At 46.1% G+C, this 17362-nt stretch overlaps 1 protein-coding gene across 5 annotated transcripts in view; it reads right to left on the bottom strand.

Annotated features, from left to right (window-relative positions):
• kif13a (kinesin family member 13A) overlaps nucleotides 1–17362 on the bottom strand; it is a 69394-nt gene that overhangs the window by 18511 nt on the left and 33521 nt on the right. For all 5 annotated transcript variants that reach the window (XM_059568590.1, XM_059568591.1, XM_059568593.1 and 2 more), the window contains exons 15-21: nucleotides 16667–16753; nucleotides 16420–16595; nucleotides 14941–15148; nucleotides 10167–10329; nucleotides 9930–10073; nucleotides 8866–9015; nucleotides 7630–7794 (exon numbers count right to left, since the gene is read on the bottom strand). In XM_059568590.1, coding sequence (XP_059424573.1) covers nucleotides 7630–7794; nucleotides 8866–9015; nucleotides 9930–10073; nucleotides 10167–10329; nucleotides 14941–15148; nucleotides 16420–16595; nucleotides 16667–16753 — 1093 coding nt within the window. The remainder of the gene's footprint in view (nucleotides 1–7629; nucleotides 7795–8865; nucleotides 9016–9929; nucleotides 10074–10166; nucleotides 10330–14940; nucleotides 15149–16419; nucleotides 16596–16666; nucleotides 16754–17362) is intronic.

The following is a 17362-nucleotide window of genomic DNA, read 5'->3' as shown; positions in this document are numbered from 1 at the left end:
TACCATCGCAAAAACAACTAGATTAATATAAATTTCAAATATTAAAGTGTTAAAGACAAGTAATAAGATAGGTCAGTAATAATAAAGGAACAAACAAATCAATTAGCAATATCATAAATAAATACAACTAAACTAAATTTCAGGTACAGAAACTAATTAAAACTTTAAAAACACTGCATAGTTTTCTTTTTATAAATTAAATAAAGATTAATCAAGTAAAGTTATTAAATATATTCAGTTAAGATCAGTGAATGATTTTCTTTTTTTCTTTTGTTCTTTGATTAACATTAATGAAAGGCAGCGCGTTTATTAGGCTGTTGTCTCTTTAAGCAAAAATACTGCACGTGTGTTCTCTTACAAGAGTTCTCTCGTACTGCGTCTTAGCTAAGACGCTACGGGAAAAGTTTCTTTTCACGAAATACTGAAGCAAAAAATTATCCTTAATTTTGAATTTTTGTAAAGCGCATTTGCAGCAGTACACAGCCATAGGCGAGACGGCTCGTTCGCTCATTGGCTGCTCTGCAGCAAGTGCACAGCCTATCGAGCACAGGCTGATGCAATATCAGATCAATTAGGACGCTTCGCGCCCATCACGCCACTTCCCGCCGAAACGGGTGTGGCCCAACCCTATAAAAGGAGCTTGAAAAGGCTGACTCACCTGATTTTTCATCTCTTCAGCGAAGCTCACGCATCGCTGGATCACGGAGGAAGCAAGCGCCGTCTGAGAGGCATATCAGCGGGACGAGCCATTCGGAAGCTGCTGGCCTCGCCGCCTTCTACTGCCGTTCCTGCTGCGCTGTCCGGCGCCTATATCCTTTTATATCCTTTTATATCCTTGTGTGAGTTCGCTCTGCGACGCACACTCATAAAAGAGCTGCGTCTTTTTAAAGATGCCCTCGTGCAGAGCCCCGCTCAGCAAAGGAGATTGTGGGTGAGGACCATGCAGCGCTCGTGCTCGCTGACGGCGGATGCCCTCATTGCGAGTTAATGCCTATGGTGACTCTGAGGACTCGCCGGGCGTTCTTCTCGAAGCCTGCATCATCCGCTGCGCCGCAGCGCCGTAAAAAGCGCCGCTCGCAGCGCCTACCGGAACCGCCTCCATCTCTGCCGAGCTCACCGGCCTCCCCTGCATCGCTTCCCGATGGTCAGCGTCCGCTGTCTGCCGCCGCGTCATCGGAAGAAGTGGATCTCAGGGCCGCGTCGGAGGAAGAGGACACATGCTCTCTGCTTGCTTCGGGCAGTGAGGGTTGGGCGAGCTCCGTGGATCTCGCGCCTTCTGCTCAGAGTCCCAGCAGACGGGCGGATATCGATAAGGAGCTGATGCGAGTGCTCACGCTGGCCGCGGCGAGCCTCGGCCTCAAGTGGTCTGCTCCAGCGCCCCTTTCTCGTTCCCGGCTGGATGGTAGCTTTTTCCCGGATGAGCGTTTTTCTCCCAGCTCAAAGCACGCCCCCTTTCTTCCTGAGCTTCACGAAGAAGTGGCGAAAGCTTGGAATGCTCCTTTCTCGGCGAGAGTTCGTTCATCTGTTTCACCAGCATTCTCCACACTGGACGATGCTAAGAACAGAGGCTACCTGTCACTTCCGCCGGTGGAACAGGCTATTGCAACGCACCTTTGCCCGCCCTCTGCTGGACAGCGGACTAAGGCGGCATTGCCATCCAAAGCCTGCCGCATGACGTCATCGCTGCTCGCACGGATCTTCTCTGCTGCTGAGCAGGCTGCGTCTGCGCTGCACACCATGGCCACGCTGCAGATTTTCCAGGGCGATCTCCTCCGCAAGCTGGATGAGATGGGACCTGAAGCGATCTGTCTCGCGGATCTGAGGAGTGCTTCGGATCTCTCCCTCCGCGCTACTAAGTCCGCTGCACAGGCCATGGGACGGGTTATGGCTTCCGCTACGGTGGCTGAGAGGCATTTGTGGCTGACGCTCTCTGACATCAAGGAGTCTGAGCGGGCTGCGTTCCTCGACGCGCCGCTGACTCCTGCTGGCCTCTTCGGATCATCTGTCAGCGAGTTTGTGGAGAGATTCGTCGAGGACCAGAATGCGTCGCAGGCGTTCAAGCACTTCTTGCCGTAGTGCTCCGGTTCTGCAGCTGGCCGTGATAGGCCGGCCCCACAGAGCTCTCAGTCACGCCCACCGCCTCCAACTGCGTCATCGCGACAGCGTCAGCAACGCAGCGCGGGACCCCGTTCTCGCTCTTCCAGCCGTCGCCCCGCACCGCGGGAGCCGCGGCAGAGGATTGCGGTGTAGCCAGAAGCCCCGAAAGCATCCTAGCACTGCTAGGAAAGCGTCGGTCTATGAGTTCCGCTGCGGCCGAGCTCTCACCCAAGCGCGCCACTGTTGCAGTTCCAAGAATTGTGACTGTCTCAGCGTCTTCTGCAATGTGCAAGCCAGCACGAGTGCCCGCTTGCCTGCACACAAAAGCCGTTATCACGGCTATCCAGATATTTCCCGAAAAGAGTGTTATTTCTGGTGTTCCGGCCATGGCCGATGGTGCTATAAATGTAGTGACGATGCCCACTCCTCAGTGCCCATCTCCGCATATAAGCACAGCCCTGCACACAGGGCTCGCGCCTATAAGATCGACTCAGATCGGTCACGCGCACCACATAGTAAACGTGCCCACTCCTCAGTGCCCACAAACACTATGTCACACGCGGCGCGTGGTTTCTGTAAAAACGAAACCCGTGCTCGTACGATCTGCCCAGGCAGACAGCGAGTCAAAAGCAGTAAATGTGCACATTTGCAGCCCACAGTTACTCGCAGACATCATGAGTCCTATGGGACCCGCTCCGCCCTCCCTCGATCGGTTAAGCGCCGAGACGGGGTCGAGGATGAGTGATCTGCCCGCTGTGATCAGCGCGCTCCCTGCCTCAAATGCCACAGGCGCGACGCCCATGTTGCAGCACACCGAAGCGCCGCCGTTGCCCAGGCAACAGAGCGCGCTTCGCATCCAGCCCTTAGCCATTCATGCGGATGCATGGTCAGCGCTTACAGGGGTTTCGGATTGGGTGCTAGGCATTATAAAGAGAGGCTACTCGCTACAGTTTTCTCGACGCCCTCTGCGCTTTTTAGCGCGCGTTGAAACCACGGTAAAAACAGAAGTAGCACACCTACTTCGGGCCGAAATATCAAAACTGTTGAGCAAAGGGGCTATAGAGCCTGTGTCTCAAGCTCAAAGCGAGGGGGGGCTGTACAGCAGATATTTTCTGGGGCCCAAGAGAGACGGGGGTCTCAGGCCCATACTGGATCTAAGACAGCTGAACAGGGCATTGATGAAACGCAGTTTCAGAATGCTTACGACCAGGAAGCTCCTCGCGCATATTCGCAGAGGGGACTGGTTCATGTCAATAGATCTGAAGGACGCGTATTTTCAAATACAGATAGCGTCAAATCACAGGCGATATTTAAGATTCGCCTTCGAGGGCCAGGCATACCAGTTTACAGTCCTGCCGTTCGGCTTGTCTGTAGCTCCTCGTACGTGTACGAGGTGCATGGACGCAGCGGTCGCTCCTCTCAGACTCAGAGGCATGCGAGTGCTGAACTATTTGGACGACTGGCTAATTCTGGCTCAATCACGAGCGGAGCTCGTGGAGCACAGAGCCGTTCTACTCGATCACCTCGAGAGACTCGGTCTCAGTGTCAACTGGGCGAAGAGTTCGCTGAACCCCAGTCAGACAGTACTGTTCTTGGGTTTAGCTCTGGACTCACGTTCCATGATGGCGCGGCTGTCACCACGGCGCCCGTTGAGCATGCAGCGCACGGCGAGTTTTCTACGCTGCGGCCTGACTGTTTCGCTCAGAGAATGTCAGAGGATGCTGGGTCTCATGGCCTCAGCATCTCCGGTTCTGCAGCTGGGCCTGCTCCGCATGCGCTCCCTGCAGTTCTGGCTGAAAGCATGGGTACCGCGCGGAGCGTGGATATCTGGTCGACTGCGTCTTAAGGTCAATCAAGGCTGCATTACAGCCCTGAAACCCTGGACAGAGATCGACTGGTACCAATCAGGTGTAAGCCTGGGGACTTCCTCGACAGTGAAGATGGTGTCGACGGACGCCTCCACGTCGGGATGGGGAGCGCTGCTCGAGGGCAGACCGTCCTTTGGCCTGTGGTCAGAACGGGAAAAGCTCCAACATATCAACTGTCTGGAAATGCTGGCAGTGGAGAACGCGCTGACGCGTTTTTGTCCCCAAATCAAAGGCCACCACGTCTTAGTCCGTTCGGACAACATGTCTGTGGTGTCCTACATAAATCACCAGGGCGGTCTCGGGTCCCGAAACCTGTACAGGTTGACGGAACGCCTCCTGGTTTGGGCTCAGTGCAACTTGCGCTCGCTGAGGGCAGTGCACGTGCCTGGGCTGCAGAATCTGGGTCCAGACAGGCTGTCCAGAAACAACATTCCCACGGGCGAATGGTCTCTACACCCGCAAACAGTCCGGCTGTTGTGGGAGAGATTTGGCAGGGCGGAGGTGGACCTCTTCGCGTCCCACGAAAACGCTCACTGCCCCGCGTTCTTTTCCAAGAACGAAAGCGCGCTATCACGGAGATGGCCGTGCTGCCCGCTTTATGCTTTCCCTCCCGTCTCCCTCCTTCCGCAGGTGATAGAACGGGTGAGAGAAACGAGATGTTCCATACTGCTTGTAGCACCTTTTTGGAAGAACCAACCATGGTTCCCAGATTTGATGCGGTTAGCAGATATCGCCCCGTGGCCAGTGCCTTGGAGGAGGGACCTCCTATCGCAGGCCAGGGGCTCAATTTGGCACCCTCAAACAGAGTTGTGGTCCCTCCATGTGTGGGTGCTCAACGGTTACCCGCTGATCTCTCAGTGGGAGTGCTAAATACCATCACTCAGGCTAGGGCTCCGTCGTCTCGACTGCTCTATGCCTCGAAGTGGTCGGTGTTCTCCAGCTGGTGCACAGCTCGGGATGTTCACCCCTTAGTTGTGAGGTGACGGAGGTTCTCTCCTTCCTGCAGGAGCTGTTGGATAAGGGCAGAGCCCCATCCATGCTCAAAGTCTATGTGGCGGCCCAGGTTATTGCCCTGTCTGCCCTGTCGGTGTCAGGAGAGGATGGAGACTCGAGTCTTCTTTGCCCTGTTAGGGTTTTAAGAGCTTATGTGTCTCGCTCCGCTGTTTTTCGACAGACTGAGCAGCTGTTTGTCTCATTCAGTGGACGTTCCAAGGGAATGGCTGTTTCGAGACAGACTCTATCCAGATGGATAGTCGACGCCATAGCGTTATCTTACGCTTCCAGGGGCCTTCAGTGCCCACTGGGCGTCAGAGCACACTCCACAAGAGGCGTCGCCTCGTCGTGGGCGTGGTATACTGGGATCTCCTTGCAGGATATTTATTTATATGGCGGCAGGTTGGGCCTCGCCGTCTACATTTATCAGGTTTTATAACCTGGAGGTTCCCGCCTTGCAAGCAAGGCTGCTGTCTGTGTAGCCGAATCAGGGCCCTGATGGGAATTCTGAGTTCGTGAGCGTTATGCGCTACCGACTGTTATATGGGCAGTATTACGTAAGACCCGCATTGCCACATTGGTCAGGCCTTGCCTCGACTGTGTGATGATTGTATTGCCGCATCTACGGGTGCTGCTAGATATGGGACGGAAGGGTTTCCCCCCCTCTCCTGTCCTGGGCTCTCTGTGAGTCCCTCGAGAGACTTTGCACTGTAAATCCTGGGCGTTGCTTCAGGTTTATTGGAGTGTGATCCCTGCGTGCACAGCGTTTTACATGGGGTTCCCGTAGCGTCTTAGCTAAGACGCAGTACGAGAGAACTCTCGTAAGAGAACGTACTCGGTTACTTACGTAACCTCGGTTCTCTCTAGAAGAGGGAACGAGTACTGCGTTCTCTGCCGTGCGTACGATTCACTCTGGTTCGCTTCGGCGATGAAATAAATCAGGTGAGTCGGCCTTTTCGAGCTCCTTTTATAGGGTTGTGCCACACCCGTTTACGGTGGGAAGTGGCGTGATGGGCGCGAAGCGTCCTAATTGGTCTGATATTGCATCAGCCTGTGCTCGATAGGCTGTGCACTTGCTGCAGAGCAGCCAATGAGCAAGCGAGCCGTCTCGCCTATGGCTGTGTACTGCTGAAAATGCGCTTTACAAAAATTCAAAATTAAGGATAATTTTTTGCTTCAGCATTTCGTGAAAAGAGACTTTTCCCGTAGCGTCTTAACTAAGACGCAGTACTCGTTCCCTCTTCTAGAGAGAACCGAGGTTACGTAAGTAACCGAGTACGTTTTCTTTCTCATCTGTTTATGTTCACGTAAGACAAAAACGGCTGCGTTTATGATGATATACTGATGTAACGTTAGTTTTCTGCATCGTAGTTTCGACTTGGAACAACCTTTTCTACAGTTAAAATACACAGAACAGTCCGAGAACGGACACAAACCGGGAACCCGCAGCGCGACCGCCGACCGCTGCTCTCTGTGCACGCGCTTGTGCTTCACGTGCGCTGCACACAAACATGCTATAATAAGTTTTGAGATTCTAAGCTACTTTAGTGATAAATCACAGGACAGCACTGACAACTAGTTTCCGTGTTCCTCTGTGCGCGTGATCTTCAGAGCTACTGTTTATATGAGTGTTCGTGCCACAGTGCAGCTGCGCGAACATGGGAGCTCGATATAAGAATACACATCCGTTCATCTAATCGCTTGAATGTCCAAACCATAAAACAAATACAACTGACAAAGTTTAGTGAAAACGCAAGGCTCACTGCTCACACCGCTTTGCTTTTATGCCACTGACTGGACGGGGCAGAGTCCTGTGGCTACACACGCGCTAGTATGCTTTTAAGGGGGAAGTTTTAACAGGATTAAAAAAATGAAATAACCGACATGGGAAAATTACGTCGGTTAGAGGTTATGAATTTCGGTTATGATTATTTTTCGATTAATTGTCCAGCCCTAATATATATATATATATATATATATATATATATATATATATATATATATATATATATATATATATAATTAGTGCAATTGAATAATTAATCACAATTAATCGCATCCAAAATAAAAGTTTTTGTTTACATTATGTGTGTGTACGGTGTATATTTATTATGTATATATATAAAAACACACAAACAGTATATATTGCAAATATTTACATGTATATATTTATATTAAAAAATATATTTTATATATATATATTTAATATATAAACATAACATATTTTTCTTAAATATATACATGCATGTGTTTGTATTCATTTATATATAATACATATATACAGTGCACACACATATATTATGTAAACAAAAACATTTATTTTGGATGCGATTTTTCGCGATTAATCGTTTGACAGCACTAATTAATATATAAATAAATTCTTAATATAACTATAAATAAATACATTAATTATAATTGATTAATTATACATATTTATTCTATACACTTATTAAAATAAGAAATACTGCTATTGTAATATTTTCTGTAAAATTAAGTATTTAAGAAAAATAATATAATTATTTAATTTTACAATACAATAATAAAGTAACAGTACTAATATTCTTGCAAGGAGGCATTCTATTTTAATCGACAAAAGTATCTCAAAAGTTCATTAGGTTTGGTGCAAGCTGTCATTCTCAAAAGCGTGTTATAAGTGAACTGAGTGTTGTACCCTGCAGGTGAGTTTTCTGGCCATGTGGACGATCTCTCCGTTGTTGTCCATGACCTCGTATCCGCTGCTCTGGCTGGAGTTCTCGGAGGAATCGTCTCCTCCGGCCAAACGCTCGGGAACGACGCCACTCACCCGCAGCAGCTCCACCTGCAGACGACCTGCCACCTGCCAACAGTAGGATGTAACGCTTAACCACCAGCTGGTTGAAAACCGATTCAAATATGTGATGATTCAGATCGGTTGAGATGCTAAAGTTAAACAAATCAGGATTAGGTTTAACGTTAGGAGTTTATATGAATGTATGTCTGAGGGGAACTTACTGTATTTATAAAAGTTTAGATTGTACGTTTTCTTTTCATCTTGACTCTGTATAATGCATATTAATGTTCATAAGTGCAGCGCTGCTTTGTTAACAGCGGTAACCAAAGAACACTTTAAGCGCCACCTGCTGGCAGAGAGTGAATCTGCGTCTCGTTCAGCTCGTCTACTCTTTCTGTTTATGCAGATATTTTTATGTATATTTTCACAAAACTTAAGTCCATCTATTCTGTTTTTGCTTCAAATTTTGAAATTATGCAATTTAATTTAGATTAAAATGTATGCAGCATCTTTGTTTGGATCCTGATTAAAATGCAGTGGTTGCCTCTAATTTTAAATGGAAAGAGCACAGACAAAGCCTTATTTTGCTTAAATTAAGAGATTTATTTAATTTGAGTTATTTATTTGATTTGAGGCTTTTTTTTAAATTTCAATATTGGTTTTACATTATATTTAAATTTGGTTATATAGCAGATGCTTTTATCCAAAGCGACTTACAAATGAGGACAATAGAAGCAATTAAAACATATGAGCAATGATATGCAAGTGCTATTTTAGTTTCAGATTAGAAGTATTGTATTGGTGTCAAAAATACTAACCTTTAAAAATATCGTATCAATATCGATGATACTACCATTTAAAAGTATCGGTACCAATATCTATGATACAACCCGTTAAAAGTATCTGTAACATATCGGCAACGACAATAATAGCATTTAAAAGTATCGATATTGTATCGGTATCGATAACAACAATACTCTGCTTAAAAAGTATCAATATCAATATCGACGATACTAGATTTTAAAAGTATCTGTATTGTATCGCAAACTAAATAAGTGGTATCGCCCATCTCTTATCTAGAGTAGTTTGGTGTGAACACATGATAACAGCCTGTTTACTATACAGACATCTGCTCACCTCCCCCTGCTGGCTGATGATGGGAACGGCGTACTGCAGTTTCACATCATGAAATAGACACTCCAGGAAGACGTTAGCCACGCCGATTAGGTTGTGATTCTCCTGCGCTTCATAGAACGGATCCCCCACCTTACTGTGCAGACGGTTCACCTGGGAGAAACACAGGGAAAAACAACCAAATCAACCAAAACAGAGCACATTTAAGATGTTTTTAGACCTTTCTAAGACCAAGTAAAGGAAAGAGACACAAAAATAATTAGTGAATACATGAGTAAATAACAAACATATAAATAAATAATGAGTAAATAAAAGAACATAAACAACTAAATATAAATAAACAGGTGAATGAGCAACTTTAAAACAAATAGAACATAAACAAACCAATAAAGTAAACAAATGTAAAACATAAATGAAGACCAAGCAAAGAAAATGCAAGAAATAAATGGAAGGAGACATAAAAAAAATAATATTAATAATTATGGATTACGATGAAGACAATGACAAATATTTGCCAATAGGGATAGGAAAAATTATCTTTTTAATAAGAAAATAAGTTATATTTTTCCTAGTGAAAGATATTTGTTCATGTTTTAAGCATAAAGTAATTTAATTTTACCATCCTCAAAAGTTTGGGGATGGTAAGATTCATAATGTTTTTGAAATAAGTGTTTTATTCTGATCACCAAGGCTGCATTTATTTGAACAAAAAGACAGTAAAATTGTGAAATATTATATGTGTTATCTGTTGTAATATACATTGTAAAGTGTAATTTATTTCAGTGATGAGCAGCTGTATTTTCAGCATCATTCCTCCAGTCTTCAGTGTCACATGATCTTTAGAAATCATGAAAATATGAAACATTTCTGATTATTATCAATGTTGAAAACGTCAATATTTTTGTAGAAACGCTGATACATTTTATTTTTCAGGAATTACAGATGAATAGAACATTCAAAAGAACAGCATTTATTTGCAATATAAATATTTTGTAACATTATAAATGTCTTTACTGATTGGTTAAATGTATCCTTGATGAATAAAAGCATTGTTTTCTTTCTCTCACCACTTCCTGTGTTCCCTCCCTCCAGTCTCTGTAATGGTCTCTCATGTCCACTAGTTTGTTCTCTAGTTTCTCGATGGTCCACACCTGTGTTCCCTTCCCTTTACGTCGCACCTGGATGGCCGGTTCACTGACTATGGCACCACGCTGGGATTAAAATAATTACAGCAATGAAACATTACAGAGCTCTGGATGAAAGTGTCTGCTGAATGAATGCATGTAAACGTGAGTGTTTCTCACCTTGCGGTTGGCGCTGAGGTTGGCGGCCGGGATCTGCAGCGTGACCTGATAGTCGGTGAGTTTGTGCATCTCCTCGGACAGAAAGTTAGCTTCTCGCACAAGAGCATTCGCTCGGACCAACTGCTCACGCAGACGAGACAAACTCTGACGAAACAGTTCATCCCTGAAACACACAGACACAAGATGTCTACAGCTGTAAATACAGATCTGTGCCAAAACCTAGTGAGCTGCCTATGTAGGCAATATTTTAAGGCATCACATGCATAATCTCCAACATGAAAGCCACTTCAAAAAGTTATACTGACTAAAAATGTTACAAAAATGATAAAACGCACAAGACAATATTTACAAAACAATTTTTTTTCAAACTTAACATTAAAATAACTGTTATTGAAATAACACTGAGAAATATACAGAAATATAACTATTTGAGTGTGTGAGGAGACTTAATTGTGTAACCTGCAAAGCTTCATGAAATGTAAAAAAATGCAATGTGAAATGCAACCCAGAAAAAAAATACTGTTTTTTACGTTCTGTAGCTTTACCTTCAATTCTGTGCACATCACATAAACAGGCTTCAAAGTGTGTGTGTGTGTGTGTGTGAGTGTTCTGACCTCTCGTCGATCAACAAGCACAGATTGGTGTGTGTGTGTGTGTGTGTGTGTCTGTGTGAGAGAGAGAGAGAGAGAGAGAGAGAGAGTGTGTGTGTGTGTGGTGTGTGTGTGTGTAAGAGAGAGGGTGAGTGTTTGTGTGTGTGTGTGTGTGTTCTGACCTCTCGTTGCTCCACAGGCGTAGTTTGTTGTGTGTGTGTGTGACCTCGCGTAGTTTGTTGTGTGTGTGTGTGTTCTGACCTCTCGTCACTCCACAGGCGTAGTTTGTTGTGTGTGTGTTTGTGTGTGTGTGTTCTGACCTCTCGTCGCTTCACAGGCGTAGTTTGTTGTGTGTGTGTATGCGTGTTCTGACCTCTCGTCACTCCACAGGCGTAGTTTGTTGTGTGTGTGTGGTGTGTGTGTGTGACCTCGTGTAGTTTGTTGTGTGTGTGTGTGTTCTGACCTCTCGTCGCTCCACAGGCGTAGTTTGTTGTGTGTGTGTGTGTGTGTGTGTTCTGACCTCTCGTCGCTCCACAGGCGTAGTTTGTTGTGTGTGTGTGGTGTGTGTGTGTGACCTCGTGTAGTTTGTTGTGTGTGTGTGTGTTCTGACCTCTCGTCGCTCCACAGGCGTAGTTTGTTGTGTGTGTGTGTGTGTGTGTGTTCTGACCTCTCGTCGCTCCACAGGCGTAGTTTGTTGTGTGTGTGTGTGTGTGTTCTGACCTCTCGTCGCTCCACAGGCGTAGTTTGTTGTGTGTGTGTGTGTTCTGACCTCTCGTCGCTCCACAGGCGTAGTTTGTTGTGTGTGGTGTGTGTGTGTGTTCTGACCTCTCGTCGCTCCACAGGCGTAGTTTGTTGTGTGTGTGTTTGTGTGTGTGTGTTCTGACCTCTCGTCGCTCCACAGGCGTAGTTTGTTGTGTGGTGTGTGTGTGTGTGTGTTCTGACCTCTCGTCGCTCCACAGGCGTAGTTTGTTGTGTGTGTGTGTGTGTGTTCTGACCTCTCGTCACTCCACAGGCGTAGTTTGTTGTGTGTGGTGTGTGTGTGTGTGTGTGTGTGTGTTCTGACCTCTCGTCGCTCCACAGGCGTAGTTTGTTGTGTGGTGTGTGTGTGTGTTCTGACCTCTCGTCACTCCACAAGCGTAGTTTGTTGTGTGTGGTGTGTTCTGACCTCTCGTCGCTCCACAGGTGTAGTTTGTTGTGTGTGGTGTGTGTGTTCTGACCTCTCGTCGCTCCACAGGCATAGTTTGTTGTGTGTGGTGTGTGTGTGTGTGTTCTGACCTCTCGTCGCTCCACAGGCGTAGTTTGTTGTGTGTGGTGTGTGTGTGTTCTGACCTCTCGTCGCTCCACAGGCGTAGTTTGTTGTGTGTGGTGTGTGTGTGTGTTCTGACCTCTCGTCACTCCACAGGCGTAGTTTGTTGTGTGTGTGTGTGTGTGTGTGTTCTGACCTCTCGTCGCTCCACAGGCGTAGTTTGTTGTGTGTGTGTGTGTTCTGACCTCTCGTCGCTCCACAGGCGTAGTTTGTTGTGTGTGTGTGTGTGTGTTCTGACCTCTCGTCGCTCCACAGGCGTAGTTTGTTGTGTGTGGTGTGTGTGTGTGTGTTCTGACCTCTCGTCGCTCCACAGGCGTAGTTTGTTGTGTGTGGTGTGTGTGTGTGTTCTGACCTCTCGTCGCTCCACAGGCGTAGTTTGTTGTGTGTGGTGTGTGTGTGTTCTGACCTCTCGTCGCTCCACAGGCGTAGTTTGTTGTGTGTGTGTGTGTGTGTTCTGACCTCTCGTCGCTCCACAGGCGTAGTTTGTTGTGTGTGGTGTGTGTGTGTGTGTTCTGACCTCTCGTCGCTCCACAGGCGTAGTTTGTTGTGTGTGGTGTGTGTGTGTTCTGACCTCTCGTCGCTCCACAGGCGTAGTTTGTTGTGTGTGGTGTGTGTGTGTGTTCTGACCTCTCGTCGCTCCACAGGCGTAGTTTGTTGTGTGTGGTGTGTGTGTGTGTGTGTGTGTGTTCTGACCTCTCGTCGCTCCACAGGCGTAGTTTGTTGTGTGTGGTGTGTGTGTGTTCTGACCTCTCGTCGCTCCACAGGCGTAGATTGTTGTGTGTGGTGTGTGTGTTCTGACCTCTCGTCGCTCCACAGGCGTAGTTTGTTGTGTGTGTGTGTGTGTTCTGACCTCTCGTCGCTCCACAGGCGTAGTTTGTTGTGTGTGGTGTGTGTGTTCTGACCTCTCGTCGCTCCACAGGCGTAGTTTGTTGTGTGTGGTGTGTGTGTGTGTGTTCTGACCTCTCGTCGCTCCACAGGCGTAGTTTGTTGTGTGTGGTGTGTGTGTTCTGACCTCTCGTCGCTCCACAGGCGTAGTTTGTCGTGTGTGGTGTGTGTGTTCTGACCTCTCGTCGCTCCACAGGCGTAGTTTGTTGTGTGTGGTGTGTGTGTGTGTGTTCTGACCTCTTGTCGCTCCACAGGCGTAGTTTGTTGTGTGTGGTGTGTGTGTGTGTTCTGACCTCTCGTCGCTCCACAGGCGTAGTTTGTTGTGTGTGCTGACCGCTCGTCGCTCCACAGGCGTAGTTTGTTGTGTGTGGTGTGTGTGTGTGTGTTCTGACCTCTCGTCGCTCCACAGGCGTAGTTTGTTGTGTGTGGTGTGTGTGTGTGTTCTGACCTCTCGTCGCTCCACAGGCATAGTTTGTTGTGTGTGGTGTGTGTGTGTGTGTGTGTTCTGACCTCTCGTCGCTCCACAGGCGTAGATTGTTGTGTGTGGTGTGTGTGTGTGTGTTCTGACCTCTCGTCGCTCCACAGGCATAGTTTGTTGTGTGTGGTGTGTGTGTTCTGACCTCTCGTCGCTCCACAGGCGTAGATTGTTGTGTGTGGTGTGTGTGTGTGTGTTCTGACCTCTCGTCGCTCCACAGGCGTAGTTTGTTGTGTGTGGTGTGTGTGTGTGTTCTGACCTCTCGTCGCTCCACAGGCGTAGTTTGTTGTGTGTGGTGTGTGTGTGTGTTCTGACCTCTCGTCGCTCCACAGGCGTAGTTTGTTGTGTGTGGTGTGTGTGTGTGTTCTGACCTCTCGTCGCTCCACAGGCGTAGTTTGTTGTGTGTGGTGTGTGTGTGTGTTCTGACCTCTCGTCGCTCCACAGGCGTAGTTTGTTGTGTGTGTGTGTGTTCTGACCTCTCGTCGCTCCACAGGCGTAGTTTGTTGTGTGTGGTGTGTGTGTGTGTTCTGACCTCTCGTCGCTCCACAGGCGTAGTTTGTTGTGTGTGGTGTGTGTGTGTGTTCTGACCTCTCGTCGCTCCACAGGCGTAGTTTGTTGTGTGTGGTGTGTGTGTGTGTGTGTGTGTTCTGACCTCTCGTCGCTCCACAGGCGTAGTTTGTTGTGTGTGGTGTGTGTGTGTGTGTGTGTGTGTGTGTGTTCTGACCTCTCGTCGCTCCACAGGCGTAGTTTGTTGTGTGTGGTGTGTGTGTGTGTTCTGACCTCTCGTCGCTCCACAGGCGTAGTTTGTTGTGTGTGGTGTGTGTGTGTGTGTGTGTGTTCTGACCTCTCGTCGCTCCACAGGCGTAGTTTGTTGTGTGTGGTGTGTGTGTGTGTTCTGACCTCTCGTCGCTCCACAGGCGTAGTTTGTTGTGTGTGGTGTGTGTGGTGTGTGTGTGTGTTCTGACCTCTCGTCGCTCCACAGGCGTAGTTTGTTGTGTGTGGTGTGTGTGTGTGTGTGTGTTCTGACCTCTCGTCGCTCCACAGGCGTAGTTTGTTGTGTGTGGTGTGTGTGTGTGTGTGTGTGTGTGTTCTGACCTCTCGTCGCTCCACAGGCGTAGTTTGTTGTGTGTGGTGTGTGTGTGTGTTCTGACCTCTCGTCGCTCCACAGGCGTAGTTTGTTGTGTGTGGTGTGTGTGTGTGTTCTGACCTCTCGTCGCTCCACAGGCGTAGTTTGTTGTGTGTGGTGTGTGTGTGTGTGTGTGTGTGTGTTCTGACCTCTCGTCGCTCCACAGGCGTAGTTTGTTGTGTGTGGTGTGTGTGTGTGTTCTGACCTCTCGTCGCTCCACAGGCGTAGTTTGTTGTGTGTGGTGTGTGTGTGTGTTCTGACCTCTCGTCGCTCCACAGGCGTAGTTTGTTGTGTGTGGTGTGTGTGTGTGTGTGTGTGTGTTCTGACCTCTCGTCGCTCCACAGGCGTAGTTTGTTGTGTGTGGTGTGTGTGGTGTGTGTGTGTGTTCTGACCTCTCGTCGCTCCACAGGCGTAGTTTGTTGTGTGTGGTGTGTGTGGGGAAGCTGCTGCAGCGCTGGTGCTGAGACACTTTCTCTGGAGAGAGCTGCTGCCGCAGAGATTGGAGCTCGCGCTCGTACATCATCCGCTGCTCCTCGAGCGCCACACGCTTCTCCTCCACGTACTGCTTCTCCAGAGCCTGCACCGCCTGCTGCATGGGGTCTGACACCAGGATAACATACATCACCACATCATGAAAGAAAGCGGTCGAAAAGAAACTAAAATTAAAACTTAAAACGTGATGAAGTGAAATAAAAACTAAATAAAACTTACAACTGAAATAAAAATAAATTAAAACTAAATGACCAAAACGTAAACTAAAATTAAAAGGAAAACTGTAAATACATAAAGAAAAGCATTTTTATAATAATAAGCAATAAGAGTACAAGCGGCTAAATTGATCTTGTTATAGGGATATATAGATGGTTTATATTCCATATAATGATACTGAGAAGACGTTATATTAGAATCTACTAGAGCTGTAGTATTAATCTAAATACAGTTTCGATTTCAATTTCATCCTTAAAGTACAATAATCGAGATAAAACACTTATTGCGCCCCATTGCACAATTTCTCGTGCAATCACAAGTAGTAAAATCATGTAATGTGACTTAGCAAAATAGGGCATGCTTAATTTATTAAAGTTGATTAGATTTATTAATGTTTTTAAAAGTGTGAAAAAGAGACGGAGCAGAAGACGGAAATGTAAAGTCATCTTTTACCATCTAAATAATCAAACACATGCAAAAATGTGTCAAAATGCAGTGATTATTCATGTAAACCCTCATCAATTATGTAATTAACGTAAACAGAGGAAAATGAAAACATGCATGTAACAGTACATTGACAGTATACACTAGAGTTAAAAGGCTGGGGTCAGCAAATTTTTATTCTTTCTTTTTTTAGAAAGAAATTAAAACTTTTATTCAGCAAGGATGTGTTAAATTGATAAGTAGTGATAGCAAAGAATTATATTGTTAGAAAAGATTTGTATTTTGAATAAATGCTGTTCGTTTTAACTTTTTATTCATCAAAGAAGATTCTGAAAAATGTATCTTCATTTCCAAAAAATATGATAATTCTGATAATTCTAACAATAAATCAGCATATTAGAATGATTTCTTAAGATCATGTGACACTTTATACTAGAGTTATGATGATGGAAATTCAGATGCACATCACAGAAATAAATTATATTTTAAATAGTATTAAAATAGAAACCATTATTTTATATTGTAATAACATTTTGCAAGATTACGTTTTTTTTAATGTATTTTTGATTACATAAATGCAGCCTTGATGAGCAGAAGAAACTTCTTTTAAAAACATTATAAGGCCCACTCATAATCATGATTATGATTTTTGTTCTAATCGAGCAGCCCTAGGTTCAATCATGCAGTGAGGTGTCAGAGGTCAAAGGTCAGGTGTGTACCGTTGCTCCCCAGTGCTTTCATCATGACCTCCATCTGTGCGAACTCGTAGCTGTAGTCCTGTTCGGACGAGGCCTGACTCGCCGTCTCCACGTCAGCCTCGGCCAGACTCTGGCGACGAGAGTCGCGCTCCGGCTCCTTCGGTCGCTCGCGCCGCTTGCGCTTCGGCAGATTGATTCTGAGGACGACATTCGCTCGGATGAGTCTGAGCTCCAGACGAGACCATGCACACGTCAAGCTGCTGCTCACCTGAAGAAGTGGTTGTTTCCCCACAGAATGCGATCGCCGTGCCACAGCTGAACCCTGGAGTACACCATCGTCCCGTTCACACACGTCCTGCGAGTGTCAAACAGCACAGAATCACAATATCTTACACCGATCACACACAAAACCTCATGGCCAGCGTTGAGAGGCTACTTTTAAAATCTAATAGGTTGCAGATTACAAGTGACAGTAATGATTACATTTGAATACTTCCCTGAATTTTAATTTGATGCAAAAAAAATAAAAAAATTAAAATAGGTGGGTGTTTTTCTTCAACAGTCCAATAAAGCATGCACATCCATAATGAAAAGTGCCTCACATGGCACCATGTTGTGAATATGAGTTTTTATATAAGAAAACATTATAAACAATTTTCTCTTGCGAGATAGAATAGGAATATCCATGTTAATATGGATGGACGCACTTTATTGGACTACTTTTGGACTGTTGGAGAAAAACTGGCATTATAATGCTTTGAAGAGCAAGGATCATTTTTAATATAACTCTGATTGGATTTGTCTGAATTAATAAAGTCATATACACCTAGGATGCCTTGAGGCTGAGTAAAAAATGGGATAATTTTAACTTTTGGGTGAACTAACCCTTTAAGGTTAGAGCAATATCACTGTTTTAAGTTTCACTCTCAAGGATTTGATTCTGGAGCTTGTTCTAGATTGATTG

The sequence above is a fragment of the Carassius carassius genome, chromosome 15 (genome assembly GCF_963082965.1).
Source record: "Carassius carassius chromosome 15, fCarCar2.1, whole genome shotgun sequence".
In the NCBI taxonomy this organism is placed as follows: domain Eukaryota; kingdom Metazoa; phylum Chordata; class Actinopteri; order Cypriniformes; family Cyprinidae; genus Carassius; species Carassius carassius.
The sequence above is the reverse complement of the archived record's forward strand: the minus strand, read 5'-3'. Positions and strand labels throughout refer to the sequence as shown.